Here is a 26,571-nt window from a genome sequence, read left to right as displayed (position 1 = left end):
TTATTTTTCTTCTACAGCATGAGTTGATGTATTTGTTCAGACAAATATAAGGATGGTTACCCTAAGATCCTTAAATATTTATCTCTAGATTCTTGCCCAAAGAAATACTCTGGAAAATATAAAATGACTAAGGCAGTTTATTTGAATAAGCAGCATTATTGCATTGGTAGTTTTATACATAGTGCTAAACATATTTAAAATGTTACGGTGATCAAAAATTATGTAAATTCATGTTGGATTGAGAGAGTGAAAATGAATGAAATCGTGTAACAAATGTAACTGGCTGTGAAACAAACTACATTGTATCTTATATCTTACCTCTTTAGAAGTCTCTTCATGATTACTTTTCTGTCTGTTTCTTACGACTAAGTGTTCAGATATTTAAGAAGAAAAGCATAGCCACAGGATTAGAAATGTCTGGGTCATTGCAAGCCTCATTACTAATACAAGCTGTGGGGTGAAAGCATAGAGCACAGCTCTGCTGAAAAGTTGCAAGTTCAGGTAAATGGTAAGATGGACATGAGTCAGCAATGTGCCCTTACAGCCAGAAAGTCAACAGTATTCTGGGCTGCATCAAAAGAAATGTGGCCAGCAGGTCAAGGGAGGTGATCCTGCCCCTCTACTCCATGCTGTTGAGACCTCAGCTGGAGTACTGGATCCAGAAGTGGAACCTGTAATACAAACGAGACATGGACCTGTTGGAGCACATCCAGAGTAGGGCCAAGTGATCCAAGGGGTAGAATACCTCCTCTACAAGGACAGGCTGAGACAGCTGGGTCTGTTCAGCCTGGAGAGGAGAAGGCTTTGGTGAGACCTGATAGCAGCCTTTCTGTATCTAAAGGGGATTTATAAGAAAGAAGGGGACAGACTCCTTACAGGATCTGTTGTGATAGGACAGGAGGAAATGGTTCCAAACTAAAAGAAAGGAGATTTGAATGTATGTAAGGAAGAAGATTTTTACAGTAAGTGTTGAGGCAGTGGAACAGGTTGCCCAGAGATGTGGTAGATGCCCCATCCCTGGAGATGTTCAAGGTCAGGCTGGATAGGGCTCTGAGCAACTTGATCTAGCTGTAGGTGTCCCTGTTCAATGCAAGGGAGTTGGACTTCAAAGGTCCCTTCAAAGATCCCTTCCAATTCAAGCGGTTCTGTGATTTTGTGAAATACTTGCTAAAGAAGTATCCTGTATTTCCATGAGTATTGTGGAATATTACAGTTCTTGAATAAGAAATGCTTTCTCACTATGATAGTCCAAGCATACTCATAAAAATTAAAACTACTTTGACCAGAGATTGTACCTAACTTGGGATTCAAACATAAACTTTGGATTCTGTGCAGTTTGTATGTTGTGGGATTAAACATGTTCTCAGTGTTGTCTGTAGGATCCAGTTCCAGAGGGTTTTTTATTTCACCCTCTAGGAGATGCAGCTCCACTGAATGGTCTTCTATGTGCTGTTGACCAGATCGTCATCAGCTAATGGGAAGTATCATTTGTAGTTTAGCTATCCAAACCAGGGTTCCAGATAAGGGTTGTATTGTTTCTTTACACAAGAGCACCTAGTTGCATTTCAGCTTCCATTGAGTCCTGGAGTCAGGACTCTAGAGGCTGACAGATGTAAAAGATGCCTTTATTAAAAAAAAAAAAAAAAAAGAAATAAAAGCATTTAGCTTTTAGGAGAGACAGCTCGAGGCAAGTTGCCATCTTATATTGGATATAGGTACCTGTGAATGGGAAACTAAGTTAAACCTTAGATAATTTTCTGTCTGGGGAAATTGTTAGCTTTGCCCTGGCACATTCAAAGCACAGCTCCTACTGAATTTGCTGACCAGAGTTATATAACTCCTGAAATAAGTGTTTTATGCTCCTTTGAGCTTTGAAGATAATGCTTGCATGGTTTCCTGTCTCTGTTGATTTGAATATCTGGTATTGCTGTAGGGGCTAGACCTTAAGAAGTTTATTTATCTTTTAAGAAAGACAGGTTGGTTTCATGCTTTTTGCTGATTGTCAGTCATAGCAAAGAGAAACCTTGATGGGATCATAAAAGAAAACAGACGTGTTTTCTTAAATTTGAAGTTATTTCATGAGGTAAGATGTGGCCAATTGGGCCTAGATCCTACGGAAGTAGAGGAAACTGTCTAGTTAATTGCACAGAATAATGACTTCTTTTTTGAATTTTAAAATATAGAATTGTTCTTTTTTCTGTTGCAAAACCGTAGGAAATATTACATTTTCAATATAAACTCTGAGAGAAAGTGTCAGACAATGGAGAGAAAGAGGTAACATGATCTATGGGGAATACAAGCTCTTTTCTTCTTATCAGGAGATTCATAAAGGCACATAAAGCTGGCACAAGTTCCTACTTAGCTTTCCTTTCTCTGATAGAAAAGATCGTAACTCCCTTCTGTGTTTAGCCTGTGGTCACTCTCTCTGTGTATGGCCAGCAAAAGCATTCTGCTTTTAGCTATCTACCTGCTTCAGTTTTCATAGTGAATTGTAAGGTGATGGGTCTAGGAAAAATGATTCAGGAGAAAAGCAGATGTTGGGACAGGAGGAGCTGTCTTCTGTAAGGCTCCAGAGCAGTTCTTTGCAGCTGTGTGTATTGGTTCTGTAATAAGTTCTTGAAATGTTCTGGGTATTTGCAGCCTGAGCTCATTAAATCTAGAATTACAATATTCAGTTTAGACCTTTTGGCTTGGCTTTACTTGGTTTTCTTGGATGTATTTACATAAAAGGCAAGCTGTCCTTTTGCCTGTTAGTGTAGGAAGAGCTATTCAATGGGTGGATTTTCGGACAGTTGTTCTCTGGGGACTTCATTCCAGCAACTTCAAAATCTTACTCTCCTTCCTCTGAGAGCTTGCCCATGAGTCCCATTAAAATGAATGAAAGGCAGAAAACTAGATTAAGCATTACATGTCCCGAATTTCCACTTTACATTTTCTTGCTATGCTACAGCATTGATTTTTATTGCAACTGTTTTCCATTTCATTATCTCAGCATCTGCTGAGTTTGGTAGGTTACTTTAGGGTGACTAGAAAGATATCGTTATCCGTCTTTCCATTTATGTACAGTGGTCCATGACTGGAAGGATCTGGGTGTTTTAGTGATGTTAGAAATCAGTGGATAATGAATTGAAATAGTCAACTTTCAAGCTGAAGTTAAAAAAATAAAGCTTATTCTTCTAGGAGTAATATCTGCCAATTAATTTTAATATTTACGAAGAGTTGTGCTTGCCCATATAACATTCTAAATTTGTACCTCAAAGTAATGCAATAATAGCTGTTTGAACTTCAGAAATGAACTACAATGCTGATGATTGCTGAAACCAGAAGCTGTTCATGATATTCTGGTCAGCAGAATCATATTCTTCAGTCTTAGGACTGGAAATGTCCAGAGGTCTAGCCCAAACCTACTGCCAGGGAAAATGTATCCAGCTCAATTCTTCCAGCACAAGGCTGAGGACAGTTTATTACATTCTGTGATAGTGTGATTCAAACTGTTTATTCTTCTGCTGGTTTGTCCTACTTACCTCTCAATACTATAATGTTAAGCTTTATTTCTCAGCCTTGCTGGTAAGATGAGTCAGCGTTTGTTTTTTTATGCAGTTTTATGACGTGCTTAAGCTGCTGTAAGTACAAGCTATCAATTAAAGAGGTGTTTACAAACTCCTCTCTCCTTCCCTTTTGCACAAGTCCCTGCCCTAGACAGATAGTTTTGGTGAGGCTACTGGCTGAGCTGAATGGGGAAGTATACTAGACTAAGAATGTAATTGCTTTTTGACCTAAGGTTTCTGCTTAAGCTCATTTACATCAAAGGACTGCTAGACCCAGCACATGACTTTCCATCTACTGATGGCATCATTGATATAGATTCACTACTGTTCACAACATAATCATAACCTCAAAAACATAACATTTAGAAGACTAACTAAGAAATTTAGCATGAAAATATTGTCTTCCTTGCTAATGTGCAAAATATATTGAGAAGTAATAGCAAGGAAGTCATTTATTTAATAGCCTTTGAAAGAAATCCCTTTTAAGCAAGATAGCAATTTTAGGTCACTTAGTTTGAATTTTCCTGAGGTATTCAGACACTTTATTATTTACATCACAATCTCTTTTTTTTTTTTTTTAGCAGATAATATGTGAAACTACCTAGCTTTTTAAAGTATTATGTAGCAGTTTATTTTATGAATTGTCATGTAAACTGATAGAATTTTAACCCTTTTATTTTTTTTCAGTAGACTGTGTTAAGATGAATGAAGAGATTATTGAAAAAAAAGAATCACATTATCTCTTTTTACAAAAAAAAAATACAATGGTTACAAAAGGGAATCTAAACATAGGACACGAAAGCCTTCTTTATCTAGTGAGAATATATTTGGAAAAAGTCAAGGTAAGTGTAGAAGACTTCAGAGTTTACTGTTACATCTTGCTTTTTAAAATTCCTGTTCCACTTAAAATTAACAGAATTTTAATTTCTGTTTTCTGTAGAAGGAAGCTATATTTCTATAATGCATGATTCTGTTATTTTTAGAAGTACTATATTGTTTTTTCCTTCTGCTTATCCACACAAAGTCTACTTCAAGTCTATATATTTTTTCCTGTCAAAGCAACAATTCTAACTGAGTACACTGAAAACTTTCTAAACTTACTGTCATTAGATTTATCCATCTGTCAACGTGATGGACAAACAGATATGTTTAAAAATGCTTAGACCAAGCAATAGCTGTGTAATGTAAATTGCTTGCTTCAGAGTAGGGGCATTATTATTTATTTATTTATTTATTTATTTATTTATTCATTCATTTATTTATTTATTTTCCCAAGACAACCTCCTTTTCTTTTTCTGTTCCTTTTTCTTTCCCTTTGCTCTAACTGCATGAAGAGGCAGGCACAGATGCCTGCTGCCAGAATGTGATGCTTAACCTGACCATCAAACAAGCCTCACAAAGACAGGCTTTTCAGGTCCCCCAGTGAAACAACCACTGCATTTTATTATGGCGTGAAATTAGAAGTGAAAAGCCCTACGGCTCTTTCTGTTTAGTAATGCAGAATATGTCGTTTCTGATGGTGATGGTAGTGCTGGGAAGGAAATAGAAAGCCAGAGAAGAGAAACAAAGTAGCAGTTTAGACAAAGAGCCCCCCTCCCAGTCCCCTTTTTTTTTCTTAGTCTCTGAGTGTTAGGTGGTCTATAAAACCATAATACTGTGATAGATAAAGCAAAAAGAACATTTTGTGGCTTTTTCATTCAGAAATGTGTGTGTGAAATTGCAGGGTGATGTATAAGGAGAGTCATCTGTTATCTGAAGAGTTCACTAGTTTAAGTGATTTATAAAACAGCAACCAAAAAAAAAAAACCAAAAACAGCTTGACTGTGCTTGGAGAGAGTCATGCTGATATGACAGGCACTCCAAGTTCCATGGCAAGATGGTGTTTATAGCAAGACTGTGTGTGGTTATCTGAAGCTGCCTTCTAACAGATTGGTAGGGGAAAGTGCCAGCTTGAAGAGGTTTTCCCTTGTCTGTTTGGAATTAGAAGAATTACGTTTTCTCAATGAAAACTATGTGCTTGTCTAAAATGTCAAAACATTTATGATCACTTTTATTTTGTAAGCATTATGTAATCACTAAAGCAAATAGCCAAGCATTAGGAAATTAAAAAGACAGTATAAGAAATTACACTGGAATGCAAGATGGGCTTCTTTTAGACTAACTCATCATCCATTCTGTGTACCTACTCCTAGAAACAAATTATAATGGCCTATCCACCATTCTAATCACTGGGAGGGAAAAGTCATTGCATTTTCCTGATCTCTATTTTTATGCATACTTGTTCTGGGTATTTTTATAGATGCATTCTTCAAAGAAGTGGGGCAGGAAACAGCAATCTAGAAACTAAGGACAGAAGAAAACAGTTTCTGCCATGTTGCTTACTCTCTATGTTATAGGTGCAGTCTTAGAGGAGCTTTAGAAGTAGAATGAGTTGACATGACTAGTCTGAGACACACGTGCAAAATATACAAACATAACAGATGTAAACTGTACCACAGTACTGTAGCCTGAAATATGGAAGTTCAGCCAATAAAGTAAAACTGCTATTGTGTTTTAAATTCGTTAATTCATTGTAGTTAAATACATGATTGACTATATTATAGTAATGACACTACTGCAGAATTCTATACTGAAGAAATAGTGCAAAAGGTGGAAGGCTCTCAGCAATTAAAGCAATTATCACTACTAGAAAGAGGTCAATGCACAAGTCCTTAACCATTTTCAGTGATCTCTCTTCATTTGATATAAAATAATTTGTGCACTTTGACACAGTATATAGCTCAGGTGTGCACAAGAGAGCTCCTTCACTTCCTACTTCGTAGCATTTTGCCATCACTAATGCCTTTTATCTTGACAAGTAAAACATCAGGAAGTTCCATCAGATCCATTATATTTCAGGGATTTATCTTAAATGTAGGTGGGTTGAGATTCAATTATGTGTTTCAAAGTCATACAAAGTAACTCAATGTTATTTATTTATCTGTTTATCTATGTGCCTTAGACTCTAGGCTATGAGGTGTGGAAAAGGAGGAATGTATGTCCTGATTTCTTTTGCTGGTATAAAAAGTCTGTAAAAAGTATCAGGAATAAACCCTAACGTTTGGGAGCCAATTCTCTGTTGACATAAATAGCCATGATTTTGTTTATTTGATAACAAAGAATAGAGATATGAAAAATGTCTTAGGATTGTTCTTCTGTCCTTTCAAGCAAACAGTTTTTCTGGCAAAATTTGGCATACTGGACAACTAAATCATAGAGATAAAAAGTAAGCTGTTAATGTTAAAAGTTATTTTCACTCTAAAAGGATAAGGGTTCAAACTGCTGCATTTCAGCTAAAGTACAATAAGATGAATTCTTTTTTCTTTTCTTTTCTTTCCTTCTTTTTTTTTTTTTTTTTTTTTTTTTTTTTTCCAAAGTAGTAGCTTACTTTCCAAATATTTTATGTCAAAGCTGTTCTTTTGTTGTAAGCACGTTCAATGATTCTCATCTTCAGTGTATGTAAAACTTTTCTGGTAGCTATCAGTTTCTGTTAAATTCTGGGAACTTACAGTAAAGGCTACATGCACTTTCAAAAAATTTGATCTGTCATTCTTGGCAAGGGTCTTGGTATTTCTATTGCTCTTATTCAGGATATTGGAGCACATGGAGCTTTGAAGTTGTGAATTGGTATCCCCCATGCTTTCTATTGAAATGAAGTGGGCAATTAAAACAAAAGGAAGTGATTATTTCAAGCTCAGGTCTGTTAGATATCCAACAATTCCATTTCTGAATATTACCTGTACCATATCTATTGATTTGCATGGTTTGTTTATCAGGGGAGAGCAGTAATGCCTGTCTCTGTGTGTGCTTTTAGTGCCACCACTCCCGAGTAAAATAAATACGTATCAAATACAACTGTTTGCCACAGCGGTTTAAAAAGCTCTGCAAAACTTTGTTGCCAGTTAACTTTCTTGTAAATGTCCCACTCTTCAGTGAAATGGCAGAGTACAAATGAGTAGTTCACTCTTCAGGGAAAAGATAGTTACACATAAAAAACAATGGTTTGATTCAATAACTTTATGCCTATGCCTTCTAAAAAGCCAAGTAGAGACAAACTCATAGTTTTGTCCACCTGTCTATTCAAATAGCAAGAGCCAGCTTAAAGGATTCTGTCATTCTCTTAATTATTTTCATATTATTTTGACTATTCTGTTTTTTTTTCTAGGCCTTCAAAATTTGTAATTGGAAGATCTGTAACTCACATTCTGCATAGTTTGGTGAACTAGAGATTTTGGCGATCTCTTCTGTGACAGTGATAATGCTATATGCAGAGATAATTTACATTTATTTACAGCACAGTGCTTGGAATTAAAATTGTTTAATGGTGTTTAGAAATGTAATTAAAAATATTTCAGTTTTAATACCATTCTGAGATGAATAAGTGAGTGAGTGTTGTTCATATCTTTTGAGATTCAATTTCAAGATGCCAGATAGATTTTTACCATGTAGGTTTATATTTAGCATATTTTAGGAATATAGGTACTTTACCATCTTTTTGTTAAACTAACTAAATAAATTAATTAGCTAAAGCAGTTGATGTGTTGTAAGTTCAGTATTCCTCTTGGAGATTGTATACTTTATCTTATTAGCTAAGAATTATTAAAAATAATATGTATTTAATGATGTGTTTTGGATCTCTGTTGTACAGCTTTTGCTAGTGTTTTCTTAGTAGATCTAAAAAATACTACCAGGAAGTACATCTCTCTTTCTCCTCGAGTAAGGCTAGTATTGCCTCCTACTTCTTGATATTAGCACTCAACATAAAATGCTGTGTTCTCACAACTTAACCCCTATTACTTCAATGCTAAATAGTTCTATATGAGGTCAGCATGAAACCTGGTTTTCATTGAAAACCAGCTCTTTGATTAGCAGTACTTTCAGACCATATCAGCTGGGTTCCCAGTGTACTTGATAATATCATTGAATGACCCTAACTGTAACTAATTTAATTAAGACTTGATCCTTGAATACAAAATCACTCCTTTTCACCAAATCGTGATGCTCAGTGACCTATGGTAGTGGAAAATAGGCAACACAGACAGGGAACCTTTCTCTATCATTTAACTCATTTGTTGTTCAGTTACAAGGAAAAATATATTACTCGTGTAATTCTCATGAGAATCTCTTTAACAGAGAGTAACTCCAGGTAGTCATATGAAGCTGGTATTTTACACAGAAGAATAGCTTTCACAGTTGTTCCTCCTAGCGTCTCAGAGTTTTAAAGATACTTAAGCCTCTTCTTGTCTATATTAAGTGTAACTGAGTTTTAGAAGCTAAAACACTAAGTTTCTAGAAAGCTGATGATCAGTGTTCTAGTGGTTCAGTGTACTGATAAAGGAGGGGAGGCAAAGACACAGAGGAGCAATAGACAGGTTCAGCTTGAAATGGATCTTAGAAAATGCTCGGAGGCTTCTTGACCAGCATGTATAAACGTACAAGATAATATGACAGCTGCATAGTCTGAAATTGAACATTCCTCTTTGGGCTTATGGATTTTTTGGGGGATGAGGAACCAACCAAAAAATTAGTACATCTCTGCTTCTAGCAGATTGTTTTAAATAAAAGAAGAGAGAAATTGGAGGAGAGGAGGCTCAGGGGAGACCTTATTGCTTTCTATAACTACCTGAAGGGAGATTGTAGTGAGCTGCGGGTTGGCCTCTTCCCTCATGTAACTGGTGATTGATAGGACAAGAGGGAATGGCTTCAAGCTGTGCCAGTGGAGATTTAGGCTGTACGTCAGGGAATATTACTTTTCTGAAAGAGTGGTCAGGCACTGGAATGGCCTGCCCAGGCAGGTGATGGTCACCGGCCCTGGAGGTGTTAAAGAAACATTTGGATTTTGTGTTGAGGGATGTGGTTTAGTGAGTACTATTGGTGATAGGTGGATGGTTGGTCTGGATGATCTTGAAGGTCTTATCTGTGATAAGATAGATGTGTAGAGGAGTCCTGATCTCATAGGATATACAAGCACCTGAGAGCCAAGTGACTCATAGCAGGCACCTAATGACCAATAGAGGTGTTGACAAACTTGATTTTGATATTCTGATACCATGAATGGAGTTTCAGAATCAACCAAATCATAAAGCATGGCTTTTGGAGACCTCTGAGAATGATCCAGATTGGAAATGAGAAAAGGGTTTTTTGCACCGTGAATTGGATTCACCTACCTATCTCTGCAGGAATTTTCACTGCAAGTGCCTGAAATTCTTGTTGCGTACCTCTCTACCCAAGTTTTTCATTTTGCACTATTCATTGTGAAACAGGGCCACAGCTGTGTGTTCTAACACTGATCAAAGATTTAAACTGGAGGTAAAAACAAAATACAGCAAAGCAGAACAAACAAGAACCTTTAAATTGATATTTCTAACTCTAGTTTCATAATGAAAGATTTATTTCTTCATTTCAGTTTGCAGAATTCAAGTATGATGTTTCGAGTCCATAGAAGGAAAACACCTACCTTAGATTTATGAGGAAATTCATTTTTACGGGAAATTTAAGAAAAAAATGTATAAGTAAACTTTTGAGAAGTGATTTTAAAAAACATATGTATATTCCAAAGGTATGGGGGCACACTCCTTCAGGTAACTTCTTTGGTCTCATCTCAGGATACTTTTCTTAAGTTACATTGCAAATTGTTGAAGAGTTGTGATTCTTACATGCTTTTATGGGTAATAATATATTTTCCTATTCTGCTGAATTATTTCCTTATGGGAATAGCGTACAGAATTACAAAATATCCTTTTAAGTACAGAAGTACTATGACTGACTCATGTCAAGTGTTGCAGTGCTGGAATTCGATTATCTAATTTGGACTTCGATTCAAATAGTAATAAAAGGAATGGTATTTCTTGTTAGCATCAATAGATGAGGTATGCGTCGTCTAGGAAGGGAATGTGTGAGTACTACTGTTGGGAAACAAGTGAGACTGTTTCTTGCTTTTTATTTTTTTATTTTATTTTTAATTCATGTGCCTTTCTTTCCTAATTTGAAGTATTACTGATACTTCTTTTCCATTGTATCATGCAAAATATTTTCAGTAAGCAAATCCTGTATCACATGATTCATAAGAAGAAAAGTAGTTGCCTCAAAAGGAGGTATGTTCTATTATACGGCAATTCTAGTATCTATTATTGTTCTACCAGATTAATGTGCTATGAGTGGACTTGGACTGGATAGATTTTCAACTGTGTTTATATTGTCTTGAAACAGTCAAAAAATGTTCTTTAGACAACTTAAAATTCTACTTTTTGAAACACAGAAAGTAACAACTTTTATGCCTAATAGATATGGGCAAAACAAAACAAAACAAAAACATGTCAGGAATTCTTGCATTTGTTTATGTTTTGCACTGTGTTTACTATTACTTTGTTGAGATGTACAAATGGAAAATATTTTTTTCATTCTGTTGAGTGCAGTCATATGTTTAAGAGTACCTATCACAAAGAGTTTCTCTGTAAAGGTGTTGAACAGTATAATCTCCTTTGGCTTTTGTTAAATCCTTGACTCCAAGAATGTTCACTCAATGCCTTATAGTAAGAACACATTTTTTTATAGAATTTGTCTTTGTGATTTGACAGGTCCTTAGGAGACTGATTATTAACTGATCTATAGTAATAATGATATAAATATGTGTATGTGTATGTGCTTATGTGCACGGACAGATTTTGAAGGTTGACCAATAGTGAGTTCTTAGGTCTGCTCCTATCACTTGCTGCTCTTGTTTAGCAGTGGTCTGAATGCAGAGTGCAAGCCTGGACCTCCAGGTACAGGTGCTTTAGGAGGATTTGGCCTATCAAGGTGAGTGTGGCTTACACCCATTATCTTCTGAGGAATGCCATAGCCCATGTGCAAGAGAGAAATAACTCCTATTATTTCCTGTTATATTCCAGTGGAGCTTTGGGTTAAGTCTTTGCTGAATTACATTCAAGATATTAGAAAAGTAATACCCCGATTTTGTATTTTAAGATGAATTTTTACTGTGCAGTGACAACTACCTGTCAAAAAAACTGTCAATGTGTTCTCAATATTCATCTTAGTGCTTGCTGTGGCTAGGTGGGCTAAAAATGACGCAGATCCATAGTAGAGGAAGAAATGTTTTGCTTCAGTATGATGCAGAGCACTGAAAATGTATGTTCTTCAGTAGGTCAAAAGAGGTAATTCTCATTATGTTTGGCACTGGTGCAGCCTAACCTCGAACGTCATGTGCAGCGGTTCTAGGCTCTACAATGTAACAGGGGCGTTAAGGTCCTTGAAAACACCCAGTTGAGAGCAACAAAAGGGATGGAAGGCATGTACTGTGAGGAGGAGCCAAGGGCACCTGAAATGTCTAGTATGGAGAAAGCAGAGAGGTGACCTCCTTGCTCTCTGCAGCTCCCTGAGTAAAGGAAGAGGAGTGGAAGGTGCTGGGCTCTTCTCCTGGGTACAGGAGATACACTGCAAGGGAACTACAGAAGAGTGCACCAGAGGGGGTTCAGACTGGACATTAGGAGAAATTTCTTTACTGTAAGAGTGGTCTAACAATGAAACAGGCTTTCTAGAGAGGTGATCAATCCCCATGCCTATCAGTGTTCAAGAGGCAGCTGGGTAACGCCCTCATCAATACGCTTTAACCTTTGGCTATCCCTAAAGTGAATAGGCAATTGGACTTGGTGATCTTTGTAGATTCCTTTCAACTGTTCTGTTCTACTTTGTTTTCCTCTTCTTTCCTCTTTGTTCCAAATGATCCTAGTGCAGGGTTTCTGACAACATTGATGTCTGGTAGCAGCTCTTCTCCAACTTACAGAATGACACAGCTCCACTGAAGCTGGGCAATTGGTGTATGGATCAGCTCACGGTGCTAGGCTAAGTCCAGTGCTCTGAGGAGACTTCATGTAACAGGAATGTGAAGCAAATATGAAAGATTTTTTGTTTATATGTAATTAGGTGTATACTCTAATCAGCACTTACTAATCTTACAATGAAGGCCTTATGGATAGATGCATTATCAGAATATTCTGAGAACAGTCAGATGGCAGGATACCATTCAGGTCTTGTTTATTTTGTATGACTTCCCTTTGGAATGTCTGAGCTAAGGTGCACATCAGTTGTGCCATTCAAAAAACCAGGAGGTGCTGGACTCCAGGCGAATATCTTGGGCAGTCCTACCTGTTTACTGAACAAAGCAGCAGTCAGTCAAAACACTGAACACTGAAGCCTACTTACACTGTAGATAAAGACATTGTTGTAGAAACAAATAGAACAGTTCCCCTAAAGTGCACAGCATTTTGATATTTCCTTCCGGGCATGCTGAACATTTTGCTCCACAGCCTGCAAGGAGGGTAGTCCAACAATGCAGTTTAGCATGAACTTGTGCCTGATTCTCATCTCAAGCTTGTGGCAAGATTGTGGATATACTGATTTGGATACAGTCAGTGTGGCTGCATAGTCGTGAAAAAAGAATTAGGAGAAGGTAAGAGTATGGAAATCGTGACAAGCCCTGGGAAATACTGATAGAGTCCCAGCATGATCAAAATGTTGCCCATTCTATTTTTATACCGCTTATATCTCTGTAAATTGGTATTGAATCTATCAGACAATTAGAAGAGCTGTAAAATTGTAATGATGATGGAATGGCGCTCAAATGTACAATAACTGCTACAAGACAAACAATACTCCAGAATTAATTAAACTTACTGACTTCAGTGTCATTTTATAATGTATCCTTCTAATTACTTTGTGTATAGTACATTGTGAATTTTGAAGAGCTAAAAGTTGGGTCTGAAATACCACTATGTGTATTTATAGAATCATAGAATGGCTTGGGTTGGAAGGGACCTTAAAGACCATCTAGTTCCAGCCCTCATGCTCTGGCAGGGTGGCCAACCACTAGATCAAGTTGCCCTGGTCCTCATCCAACCTGGCCTCCAGGGATGGGGCATCTACAACTTCTCTGGGCAACTGTTCCAGTGCTTTACCACCATCTCAGTGAAAAATTTCCCCCTGACATCTAATCTGAATCTCCTTCTTTTAGTTTAAAACCATTCCCCCTTGTCCAGTCACTATCAAACCGTGTAAGAAGTCAGTCTCCCTCATTACTATAATTATAGAATCACAGAACAGAATCATAGGATGGCTTGGGTTGGAAGGGACACACAGAATCACAGAATCTCAGAATGGCCAGGGTTGGAAGAGACCTGAAGGATCATGAATCTCCAATCCCCCTGCCACAGGCAGGACCAACAACCTCCACATTCAGTACTAGACCAGGCTGCCCAGGGCCCCATCCAACCTGGCCTTGAACACTTCCAGGGATGGGGCATCCACAACCTCTCTGGGCAGCTTGTTCCAGCACCTCAACACTTTCTCTGTAAATAATTTCCCCCTGACATCCAACCTAAATCTCCCCTCCCTCAACTTAAAACCATTTCCCCTTGTCCTGCAGTTATCAACCCTTTCAAAGAGTTGATTCTCCCTCCTGTTTGTAGGCTCCCTTTAGGTATTGAAATGCTGCAATGAGGTCACCTCACAGCCTTCTCTTCTCCAGGCTGAACAAGCCCAGCACCCTCCTCCTGTCTTCGTAGGGGAGGTGCTCCAGTCCCCTGATCATCTTCGTGCCCCTTCTCTGGACCCTCCCCAACAGCTCCCTGTCTTTCTTGTATTGGGGGCTCCAGACCTGGACGCAGTACTCCAGATGGGGCCTCAGAAGAGCAGAGTAGAGGGGGACAATCACCTCCCTCAAGGAAGACCTCAAGGATCTCAAGTTCCAACGTCCCCTTCTGCAGACAGGGAAGCAAACTGCTAGATCAAGTACTAGATCAGTGTCCGTGACAGGGACAGCAGACCCACTGGCCCAAAAAGGAGGGAAATTGAATGAAAGGGAAAAAAAACAGTGGCAGTGATCTGAGAAGGAAAACAAACTTAGTTTACTAATTATAATAGCGAAAATACAAGTTAGCTAGGATTGAATCTAATAAATCAAGTAAATGAGAGAGTTTTCTGAAAACCAAAATTCTTACTCTTTCCACCAGAGAGCAAAAAGAGATAGCCTTATGACTTCCAGTCAGTTTTATTTTTCCCTCTCCCCACAAGATGGAAATGAAAAAACAAAGTCTTCTGGAAGCTGTGATTCATTCTTCTCTTCCAGGACTGAAGCTGCAGCATTAACTCTTTAACTGCCAGTACACTGCATGATGTTATGATGTGGAATATCGATAATAAATCACAAAGCCATGATAATCAGGTAGCCCCTGAGCCCCATTCGACCTGGCTTTGAATACGGGGCATCTACAACCTCTCTGGGCAACTTGTTCCATCACTTCACCTCTCTCTCAGTGTAAAACTTTCCCTGACTTCTAATAAAAAACTTCCCTCCGTTAGTTTAAAACCATTTCCTCTTGTCCTATCACTGTCTATCCAAAGAACCCTTATACAGTGAGGTCTTACTAGAGCCTTCTTTTCTCCATGCTAAGCAAGCCCAGCTCCCTCTACCTTTCTTCATAGGAGAGGTGCTCTGGCACTCTGATAATTCTTGTGGCCCTCCACTGGACCCATTCCAGCAACTCCATATCTTTCTTCTGCTAGGGCCCCAAACCTGGATGCAGTACTCCAGATGGGACCTCATAAGGGCAAAGCAGAGGGAGACAATCACCTTCCTTGCCCTAGTGGCCATCCCTCTTTTTATACAGCCCAGGATACAGATGGCCTTCTGGGCTGCATGTGCACACTGCTGGCTCTTGTCCAAATTTTCACCAGAACACCCAAGTCCTTCTCTGTAGGGCTGCTCTCAAGGAATTCTTCTCCCAATCTGTACACATATTGGGATTGCCCTGACCCAAGTACACTTGGCTTTATTTAATCTCATTAGGTTCTCATGGGCCCACTTCTCAAGCTTGTCCAGGTCCCTTTAGATGGTATCTCTTCGTTTTATTGTAACAGCTGCACCACTCAACCTGGTATTGGCCAAGCCGAGTTGTACCTTACTGATGGTGCACTTAATTCCACCATCTGTGTTATTGGTAATGATGTTGAAGAGCATCAGTCCCATGATAGACTACTGCAGGACACCACATGTCACTGGCCTATACCTGTACACAGAGCAGAGAGAAAATGTATTTTGCATTCGTAAACTATGTAACCTGTATGACTATTGGTTTTATGTTTTTAGACTTTGTCAGTAGAAAGAAAAACATTTATCTTCTAAAAAATTGATGTTTTTAGCACATTAATGATTCAAGAGAATAACCGTTCTGAAATATAGAACTTGTTTGTACTTGTGTTTGTACTTGTTTTTGATTAACAAAAATGTAAATACTTCCAATTTAATACTATGTATAAGAGAAACAAATAATATGAACATGTGTCAGATTCTAAGAATTGCATGTCATAGGCCTTTCCTTTTGGTGTAGTAATTATCTTTCAAGTATTACCAGAAAGAACAAATGCTAATAACTTCCAACAATGCTTTTTTTTTTTCTTTCCAAGATCGTTTACTTAACTGGATGGAAGTTTAAATTTATGTTTCAGCTGCAGTAAGTTTTTTTTTATGTTGAGAAGTTTGACTCAGGTTTTAGAGTTTGAATCTCAGATTTGCAGTGTTTGAATCTGAACTCTATGTATCCATTGTAGTAGAGACTGAAGGTGAAAAAATGATAATGTGGTACTTGAAATAAAGTGATTTTGCTAACAGACCAGTGAACATTGTCTATTTATACAGGAATAGTGGCTAAATCTCTGCTGAGTTTACTCTATAGCTTGCTGAAATAGTTTCTCCCATGGGAAGACAATGTCCCCATCTAATCTTTGGGCTGATCAGAAAGGAGAAGATTTAAGTTTTTGTAGTTTAAAGTAGTACTCTTGACATTGCTCTGTGATCTAATGACATGATGTTAAATGTTATTAGGACCTAGACTCAGTAATGCAGAAAATAGGATGGCATATAAATAAGAAGAGCAATTGTCTTGTACTGTAAGAAGCACTGAAAATGTTTCTTGTAATCTCAACAGAGTTTGGCATGCCCTTGCTCTGACACCATGACTCAATGACACAATCTTATCCTCAGGAGAAGTGGATTTTTAAAGCCTGTTATTAACTTCCTATGGGCCACACAAACAATCAGAGAACAAACTGGGGTCATTTGTAGATGTTTATTTCTTTCTCTTCTTGACACTTTCCCCTCTTGACTCTTCCTAGTGCCTGGAGCCCTGCAAAGAATCCTGGGACTTGAAGAAAAACCATTGCCAAAGCTTCTGTGAGGTATGTCAGCCCAAGGGCATTCTTTCTCACTTTCTTCCAGCTGCCTCTTTCACTTACACTATTAGAGGTGTGAGCTTTAAGGAGACAGCTAACAAACATGGGATGTTTATAGCATTTTCTTTCGTTTTTATGGACACTTGTAGTGATGTAGCCATAATATGTCTGAGGGAAAAAAAAGGGGTTTTTTTTCCTGACTAAATGATCTTGAAGTTTGAAGCACTGATTGGTTACACTCACATAATATCTCTGAGAAGGTGCTGTTAAATACCTCCTTTATTTCTCCCACATACCTTTTCCCTTTTCTGGACATGTTTAAGAAAAGGGTTTTTTTTCTTTTTTCTTTTTTTTTTTTTTTTAAGGATAAAAACATCACAAATGTGAAAATCCTTGTGCAAGATAGCTAGGAAAAAGGATGGCATTTCATTTGCGAAGATCAGTCTGATTTTAACTGGATTCAGCAGAAAGGCATCAAAATTCATAATTATTCAGAAACAAGTCTTTTCTGAAGGAAACTGTTTCTGCACAGCATTTCAGAATAACCTTGTGAATAAACAAGCATAGATCAGTTAAACTAGTACAAAATGGGAGATAGTAGGGTTGGTTTTGAAGCAACCTTAACTGGCTTTTAGTACAAAGTAAAACACCAGCTCAGTAGAAGGTTGCTTTATTATATAGATATATCTTTATTCAAATCAATTAAAGTGTGCGTTTATTAAGATTTTCAGCTTGTCTTATAAAAACAGAATTGACCTTAACTGATATACTCAACTGATTGATTTATCATCTTCTTCGTCACTGTGAATGCTCTTTTGCAGATGGAACAACATGTCTTGTTTAAACAGTTTTAAATATCTTGATTAGGAAATGTTGTCATTTCAACTAAAAACGTAAATTTTAGATCCAAATAGCTACATGTAAGTAAGGATCAAAAGAATGCTAATCTGTTTAGTTATATTAGAAGAACAAATAAAAATTTCTCATTAAAATCAAGTTCTTTCACTGGAATCAGTTGCTGCTTCCTTATATAACAAAATTCTGGAGAAGTGTAATAAAGCAGTTTTAGCATGTGTAATTTATGTCATCCTCATATATCACTTCCTACTCAGGCTGTTTCCAGATATGGATGTAAAAATGTATAAATTTGGTTTAAAAGGAAAACATTTGTAGAACACTATTCTATTGTAGTTAAAAACAGTGAGCATCCTTCTTTGATTAGTGTTTTGTGGTTGAAACTAAATTTAGAACTTCAAAGGCCAGTAATGAAGAGCAGCACATTTAGCAGCTAACTGAAAAATGAGCTGTGAAATAGGGTGAGGTAGAGAAGCCTTGAGGATGTATTATGCCTCAGGGAGCTGTAAAGTTTTTAATTAAGTAGCTGCAAATTTGTGATGTTTTAGGATTTGAAATTTGCTTGACACACACACAGATCATTTTCCTTTATTTCTTTCAAGCTCATGTAAGCTCCTTAGACATTATCTGAATGTATTAAGACAGACTGTTTTCATTTGAGAAAACTAAACTTTGAGAATAAATTCATCTTTATTTACTTTGTATAAAAACTTCAGCTTTGTATTTCTCATGGTCTGTTGTTGTGTATAAGTCCTTATCTAGGTAATGTATGCTACTGTTAAAGTAACCTTCACATGAAGAAGAGAAGGAAACATTTTGCCTGTCTCCTTTGTTTTCCAAAAGTTTAATTTCCTTCTGGTTTCTTAAGACATGGTGCAATCAGGTATGGTCAGCATGAGTGCATATCCAAGGAACACTGGGGTGAATAAGAGAGAAAAGGGGACTGCTTATTTTGGCAGTCATTGCAGTAGTTATACTGTGTCACTAAAATATATGCTGAAGAGTTTGATTCAAAAATTTTGTACTACTCTATAGGACAATATGTGAGAGGTATGTTAGTGGCACATTCCTGGATTCTGGAGCATAAACTGACACATACTCAGGGAGGCCTCACATGGGCCTCCTTATACTTAACACTATTTCTCATTTTGCCACAAATTGCAAGCAGTATAAATTAAAAAAGTAAAATTTGAATATGGAAGATAGCAACAAAGTTGCAGAAATTACATGAATGGGTTTATGGAGAGTAGGTTGTAAACTTGGATAACCCCTGTTATGCAATTTAACTACCTACAGTTTCACTGGTCTCTTTGAGGGAATTGCCATATCTGGTTATACACCAAACTAAATAAAGCACCAGCTAAAAGAGGAGGTGGAATCCCTGTGTTGTACACAGTGTTCTCCATGGGCTTCTAGATGCTGTTTTTAATACAGCTGGAAAAAAAATTGTCAGATGTCTGAAGTAGTAGTTCACATACTGTAAAACGTATATGCTTTGAAACAGTGTCTCCTATAGCTAGGAGCTGATTTCTCCGAGAGGTAGCATTTATTTGAGCTTTAATTAATTTAAAGTATTTAAGCTCTGTTCCCAGTTTTTTGCAGGGGAGTTGGACTAGATGACCTTTAAAGGTCCCTTCTAACTCTAAGTAGATTCTGTGATTCTGTGATTCTATTTTGATCTGTATTTTCTGCTGATCTTTTTATCAGAAATTTTATTCCAGTTCTATGAGTAATTATTACTATGTTACCAAGAAAATAAAGATGTCCTTCTTTTAACCAACTCAGTTCAGACAGTGCAAGGAAGCAAGATTTCACTTATTTTCCTAGCATGGTGTTACATCAGATATTGTGGATAGAGTTCATGAAATAAGAAGGGAGGAATGTGGAGCAGTCAAAAAAAAAACAAAAACAAAAAAAAAACAACAAACAAAACAACAAAAAAAACCATCTGACCATTGCTTCCCCTTTGTTTTGAGATTTTAAAAAGTCTGTTATTGAGCAAGTTTGTAGCTAGGCAATGTGAGGAAAACAAGAGAAATCTGGCAGATGTAAACAGCTTTATTCCATTAAAGATGGTGATCATACTTGAGGGAATTTGTGTTTGTGCACTTGGAATGCTTTTTTAGAGGGGACTTGAATATACAAATCTTCAGGGATAGTCTTGCAAAAGATGAAAATCTGAAATTATCTTTGGAGGTCTTGGGAAATGTACAACATTTTTTCTTTTTTTTTTCTTCCTCTTGAAAACTTTTTTATAATTCTTTTGTTCTTTTGTTTTTCCTTTAGCCTCTTTTCCCCAAGAAGAATTATGAATGCCTAACTAGCTGTGAATTCCTTAAATACATCCTGTCAGTGAAGCAAGGGGACTGCCCAGCACCTGAAAAGGCCAGTGGTTTTGCAGCTGCCTGCGTTGAAAGCTGTGAAGCTGATAGTGAATGTTCTGGAGTGAAGAAATGCTGTTCCAACGGATGTGGTCACACATGCCAAGTTCCCAAGAACCTATACAAAGGTAGAAATTATTATTAATATGTACTTATACCGGGCTAATAACTTCAGACCATAGTAAAATCTCTTAGAGAACTAGGACTTTCATTTCACAGGAATTTGTATGGAGAAGACATGGAGGAAGGTTCTTGTGGAGGTGTGACTGGATGCATAAATCATGGAAAGACAAAGAAAAATGCTGTTCCAGTTTCTGATTTGTTTTTTTCTGCCTTACGAAAGCCATATCTGGAAATCTGTGGAATGTAAGCATATGGCTATTATGCAGAACAAACTTGCCAGTTTAGGTGAAATCTCAATTTGATGCAGATGAGAGAGAATGCACCAGGAAAATATTTAACAATAAATAGTTCAAGTCCTATTAATCACAAATGACATTTGTGATTACGAGCCAAAAAGATAGCACTACTGAATAGGAATTGTGTGGTAACAAAGCTAAAGAACAAATCAGTGTAATGTATTTGGAGTTGGTGTACTTAACAACCTAGATAAAGCCCACATATATATTACTGCATTATTTAAATTTAAGGCACCATGAATTATTCAAAAAGTTTTTATTTGTCTGGAGTCCTGAGATTCTGTCCTTGCCATCCATCAGCAAGAGCATACAGATTTAGGAAAGATTTGTGCCTATACAACCTCCAGATTTTAATTTGTTATGTTTATTTTTAAAAAGCTTTATGTATGAAATACTTTTAAAACATGCTTCTAACACAAAGCAATGACCATTTGTGAAAGAAATTTTCTTGCTAAATGGAGTTGGAACATTTTGTTAGAAATCCATTCTTCTTACTTTAGTGATAAAAAATAAATACTAATCAGGTATGCTGCTGATAGCTTGGGCTCTCCCTGGAGAGAGCAATCAGCAGAACTCTGAACTAAATTTCAGGCTTAGGTCTGAATCCAGTCTTATTTCCATCTGCCGATCTCCAGTTGTTTGCAACACTGAAAACAGGACGAATGTTTGGATGAGGTCAGAGTTGTTGACCTTTCCTGGCACACAAACCTGCTAACAGTACTTGAAATAGAGCAGGCTATCATGATTTTGCATATGTTTGATTACAACAAATATCAGGCCTGTTTTGATGTTGGAAGTCAAATATGTGAAGGAGATGGTGATATGTTTTTAAGTTAACTCTTTTAACCGAAATGTTAATGCATATTTTTAAATGTCCCTACTGATGAGAATGCATGTCATAAATAATATACTTTGACTTTTGTATCTTGAGTTTGAATGTACAACACTGGCCATCAACACTGTCATATTTACTTACATAAGTGGAGAAAATTTGATATAGATGTCATTGAGTTTGAGTAAGCAGGAACGAATCAAAACACTACTTGAAGTAGTTTGAATGGCAAGCAATACTGTGATCCAGATTTCCAGTATAGAAGGGAAATTCTTCTTTCAAGGGACATATCAGAGCAGCCCTGTCAAACTATAAGGAATTAGCATACTCTCATCCACATTTAAAATGAAAATTATTTAAATGGGCTATTTACTTATTTCTGTCATTTTCTTAAGACTATTGAACAGAGCAGTAAACTCAGCATTTGTATTGCGTGTGTAATTAATGGTTTACATGGGCAGGGTACATTCTACAATCACTAAACGATGCTGCATAGCATTCCAGTAAATGTGGCAGCCAAAGAAGGTGAAAGCAAAACTAGCAGCAAGTGAAACAAGTGAAACAAGATGACACATTTTTTTGGACGGGGACACAAATATCATACACTGTATAACTGCACACTGTGCAGTCTGCTTTTGCTTGGCCTAATTATGTAGTAGCAGAATTAACCTTCTCTAGCATTCTATCACCTATCTGCAGGAGGTGCTTTCTTGTAAGAACATATATTTTTTGCAGAGGAAGGTCAAACCCAATACAGTACTGCCTTCTCAGCTGATGAATTCAGCTAATTAGCCTCTTCAACTTGTCTTTCTGCAACAAAGAACAAATAGAAGCTGAACAGGCTTGTTATTCATTTCCTCCAAGGGTAAATGACCTTACTGTCACTAAAAAGCAAACTCTGCAAGCATGACTGAGATCTGTGAACACATCTAGTACTTATTCTTACCATTTTGACAGCACTCACAGCTAGAAAGTGAACTCAAATTGAATCTAAGAGTCTGCAGAAGTTGATAGAGTTTCAGTGTTGATCAAGTTCTAGAGATGAAAGTTACAACAATGGATATAAAATACCTGATATAACTGGGTGTGCCCTCTAGTACTGAGTGTAAAAGCCAAATCCTAAAAGGATATCAAGGTAAGTATGCTTACACCAAAGTTATATGTTGAAAGTGTTTTTGGGTTTAACTGTATTTGTTTTCCTTTTTTTTTTTTTTTAATGATCAAGTTGTTCGTATCGCCGCATTTTTCTCATCTCTGTTAGGAGTAGTATTACTGCTCAGTTACACAATCTTCAATTTTTTATTTATTTATTTATTTTTTTTTGCCTTTGCTGGAGATATGAAATGTTTTCTCTCACTCTTCTATTATCTGCCTCATCCACCTCCTTTGTGTTGTCTCAATTAGTAAAGGACTTCAGAAAATTTTTCTGCTTTTCCATTGCCTACTTAATTTTTTTTTTCTATTTGGAGATAATTCTAAATATCTAAGGTTGACTTGGTATTCTATGAATAGAAATGAGAGGAATATCTCTGCTTAGAAATAAGATCATATAAAACCATAGAACAAAAAGAAAGAGAAATTATTGTCCAATGCTTGATCACAGTAGCTTTGTCTAGCACCCACATATTCATCTCCAAGTAAGGGCATGAACATGTATCTTTTTTTCCACACTTATCTGGTTACAGCTGAATAGTTACCCATCACCTTTTATTTTTTCAGAAGTAAGTGGTTTCTCCAATGTGATAATGTCTCAACTTCAGTGAAATTTTCACGATCTCTTTTGATCAGAGTTTCAGGGTCCGTACTGTCTAATCCAGCCTAATTAATTTTGTCTGAAATGTGTTAGGGAGTAATCCCTACAGCAGACCAAAATGCAGACATGAGTGAAATGAGTTATAAAGAGAAGATCATGATGTTTAAAAGCTAAGATGGTATGGCAGTGTCATAATAGGACAGCTGGAGCCAGAACTGTCATCCATAGTTTAAAAGTTTTTTCATGGTTAACAAAAAATAATTGCATATTTAAAAAAATTTGCACAGCTTTAGAGGTGCTTATCTTTGCGTCTTTGAACAACTGTATTGTGTTTAGAATTGTATTGATGCCATGAATGAGGCTTTTACTGCCTGAAACCATTCTATGAAAGCTTTTGGAATTCCTGGAAAATCAACATTTAAAGTACAGATTCTTATGATAGAAGGGTATACAAGTATTTTTTGTAGCACAGAGTCATATGAATGTTTTGAAATACACCTTTTCTAAGTACTTTTTTTTTTTTTTTGGTGGTGGTGATGGGCTTTGGTGCTGTACACATATAGCAATCAGTGGTTTAAATTCTTCAAACACTACTTTGAAGGACTAATTTGTCCCAGCACAATGAAAGGGTTAGCCATTTGCATAATAAAGAGCACACTGAAGAGTAATTGGATCTACACATCCGGATATGAAATTGGTGATGCTGGTTCTACAGAAGTTTCAGAATGCACTTTTGTGATGCTCTAGTTTGTGCTGCTGAAATCCATCTGCACACAATTACATGACAGCAGAAAGGCTGAGTTACTTGCAGTCAAGCAAATCCAACTGCCCCTAATGCAGAGCAGATGGAATTTTCTTAACATGCAAATTGTAGGATTATTGTACATTGTAATTAAAGAAGGATTTTGAAGCATAGAAATCAGAACTGACAGGATCTATAATGTTAGTTATATTAGACTAAGACAGCTGACTGTTGAATATACGCATGGTTTAAACTGTGATGGTACTGGATTTATATACTGAATTTTCCGTAGGTTGATTTTAGGTTTCTTCAAGAGCGACAGTATCTATTTGTATTGAATTGGGGCTAATTATTGAATCACATTTAGAAGAAGACCTCTTAAAACATAAAAGTAGTTTGGTCATATAAGATTCACTATTCCAGCCATCTATAACGGACTGAGTAGAAACATTCATATTACAATTTATTGAACCAGTGTATGTAGTTGTTATTTTATTGGCCCCCAATGAAATGGTGAAATATAAATATATAAATATAAAGATAAAACACATACAATAATTTAATAAGAAGATTTATATTTCTGCATAGAATTCTTGTGTGTAGCATATCCCAAAGTGACAAAATGGTGCACAATTAAATATATGAGCTTCTAATATCTATCTAGGGAAATGCTTGATACGGTGATTTAATCAAAAGATGCCAAATTTGATTTTGGTATTCTCCTTCAAACTGCTACGAATAGTTTCAAAGAGACAGTGCTATCAAGTGTCAAAGCAACAGAAATAACTGTCTTTCAGTAACATAATGTAATGAGAAATTACTCTAAATATTATAAAGACAGCTTGGACTCTGAAATATAAAAATTGGAGTGACAGACACATCATACACTATGGCTGCATGCTGCTCAGGAAAAGGCAAGCAGCATACTTACGTATATCAGATGAATGTAAAAGACTGAAAATAATTCTGTTACTCTAGTCTGCGTTGGTAAAGGCTCTTCTGAGGTCTATGTCTAGTTTTAGGCATGGCTTTGGAGAAGGGCTGTGGTCCAATGGAAGAGTTTCAACAGTAGTATAACTGCAAGAATAATCAGAGGAAGAGAAAGAAAATTCTTACTTGGAGTGCACTGCAGTTATTAGACTGAAGAAGAAAGCAATGAAAGACGTGACAACAATCCTGCAGTGCTCAGAAGACTCCTCCATAGGTGAAAGATACAATCTGTTGTCCATGATCCATGAACACAAGTACTGAGTTTAAAATGCAGCAAAGAAGACAAAGCAAGGGAAATTTTTGTAATGTTAAGGGTTGTTAAGGGTAGAGAAGCAGTGGAAAGAAATGAAGATTGCCAAGTGATGCTGTGAAAATTCCATGGTGAGAAGTGTACAAAGATACAATTGGGTGAATATCTGAATTGCAGTATAGTTGATTCAGCTTGAGATCAAAGGATCTTTCTCCAGGTTATCAAAAGATATATGGAGACTGAGATCAGTTTTAACACACAGCTCTCAAATCCTTACTTTTAGTTCTTAAATGAAATAAAAAAATAATTTTGAAGATTTTTTTTTTAGTTTTACTGTTGCCAGTAATGAAGACTTCAGAAATTTCTGCTTGTGTCACCCTACCCGTTCCCTTCTTTATTTCTTCTGAACTGACCAACCAGCTTCTTTTTTATTAGTGTTTTTTATATGGTTTAACCTCAAGATGTTTTTTTTCTGATTTTATAAATTATTCAAATATTTCCATCTTTATGTTCCTATTGCAGGTGTTCCATTGAAACCGCGGAAAGAGTTAAAATTCATAGAACTCCAGTCTGGAGACCTGGAGGTGAAGTGGTCTTCAAAATTCAATATTTCCATTGAGCCTGTGATTTATGTTGTTCAGAGGAGGTGGAATCAAGGAATCCATCCTAGTGAGGATGATGCTACTAACTGGCAAACTGTAGCACAGGTCAGTTCTTTGTAAAATGGTAAGAACCCCTACCTTCCTTAAAGTTCTTCAGATCAGAGAAGAGTTAGATCATGTAAACTGACAGACTGTTGCACAGATGTCCCTTTTTGGTGTCTCTCTAAGTCACAAGCCACAAGCAGGGTCTAGATCTCCAAGGCTTTCCTCCGCTGCTCAATGAGCTATTTAAAAGACTTATTCAAGAAAAATGAACTTCAATATTTTGACTTTCAGTTTTTAAGTAACAGAAACATCAAATGGTTTTGATATGTATAGTAAATGGCATCATTACAAATGTGTGAATATATTAGCAAAAAAGAAAATATTTCTTTCCCTGCCCCCAAAGGAAATGACATTCAGAAATGACATTTGTGTTTCCAAAATGAGTTTATTTTGTAGGTTTACTTTGTATCAGTAAGGATCTATAGATGTAACTGGAATCTTGATTTCCATAAGGCACTCAGTAGAACTTTTGTACAAGCACATACTTGTTATCTATTCAGACAGGTATTCCAAAAAGCCACCAATCTATTGAAAAATGTAGAATTAGATACCAAAAATCTACTGAAGGAATCTTGTGAGAGACAGTCCTTTTAAAGTCAGTGTGAGCCAGTGCCTGTCCTCCAAGGCATGGCTTTGATTTTAGCAAAATGCTAAGAAATATAATTGATCAAAAGACCATTCAGTTTTTAAAAGCATAAGTGTTAAGAGTGAAACCTTTTTTTATCTATAAAGTCACTTTTTCAGATGTTGCCCTCCTAATTTGGAAAGACCTATGATGTCATGCGTTTATCACTCAGGGCAATCCAGGCTGAAAATGTAAGATTCATGAGC

At 36.8% G+C, this 26,571-nt stretch overlaps 1 protein-coding gene across 1 annotated transcript in view; it reads left to right on the top strand.

Annotated features, from left to right (window-relative positions):
* The window catches only part of ANOS1 (anosmin 1), a gene marked incomplete at both ends in the record, with an annotated part of 126,037 nt that overhangs the window by 52,961 nt on the left and 46,505 nt on the right, over positions 1-26,571 (top strand). Inside the window, 3 exons of the mRNA XM_079549827.1 lie at positions 16,755-16,817; positions 19,953-20,175; positions 25,556-25,740. Of these exons, the coding sequence (XP_079405953.1) occupies positions 16,755-16,817; positions 19,953-20,175; positions 25,556-25,740 (471 nt within the window). The remainder of the gene's footprint in view (positions 1-16,754; positions 16,818-19,952; positions 20,176-25,555; positions 25,741-26,571) is intronic.

Source organism: Tetrao urogallus, assembly GCF_951394365.1.
Source record: "Tetrao urogallus genome assembly, chromosome: 1".
Taxonomy (NCBI): domain Eukaryota; kingdom Metazoa; phylum Chordata; class Aves; order Galliformes; family Phasianidae; genus Tetrao; species Tetrao urogallus.
Note: the sequence above shows the minus strand (reverse complement) of the source record. Positions and strands in the feature narration are given on the sequence as shown.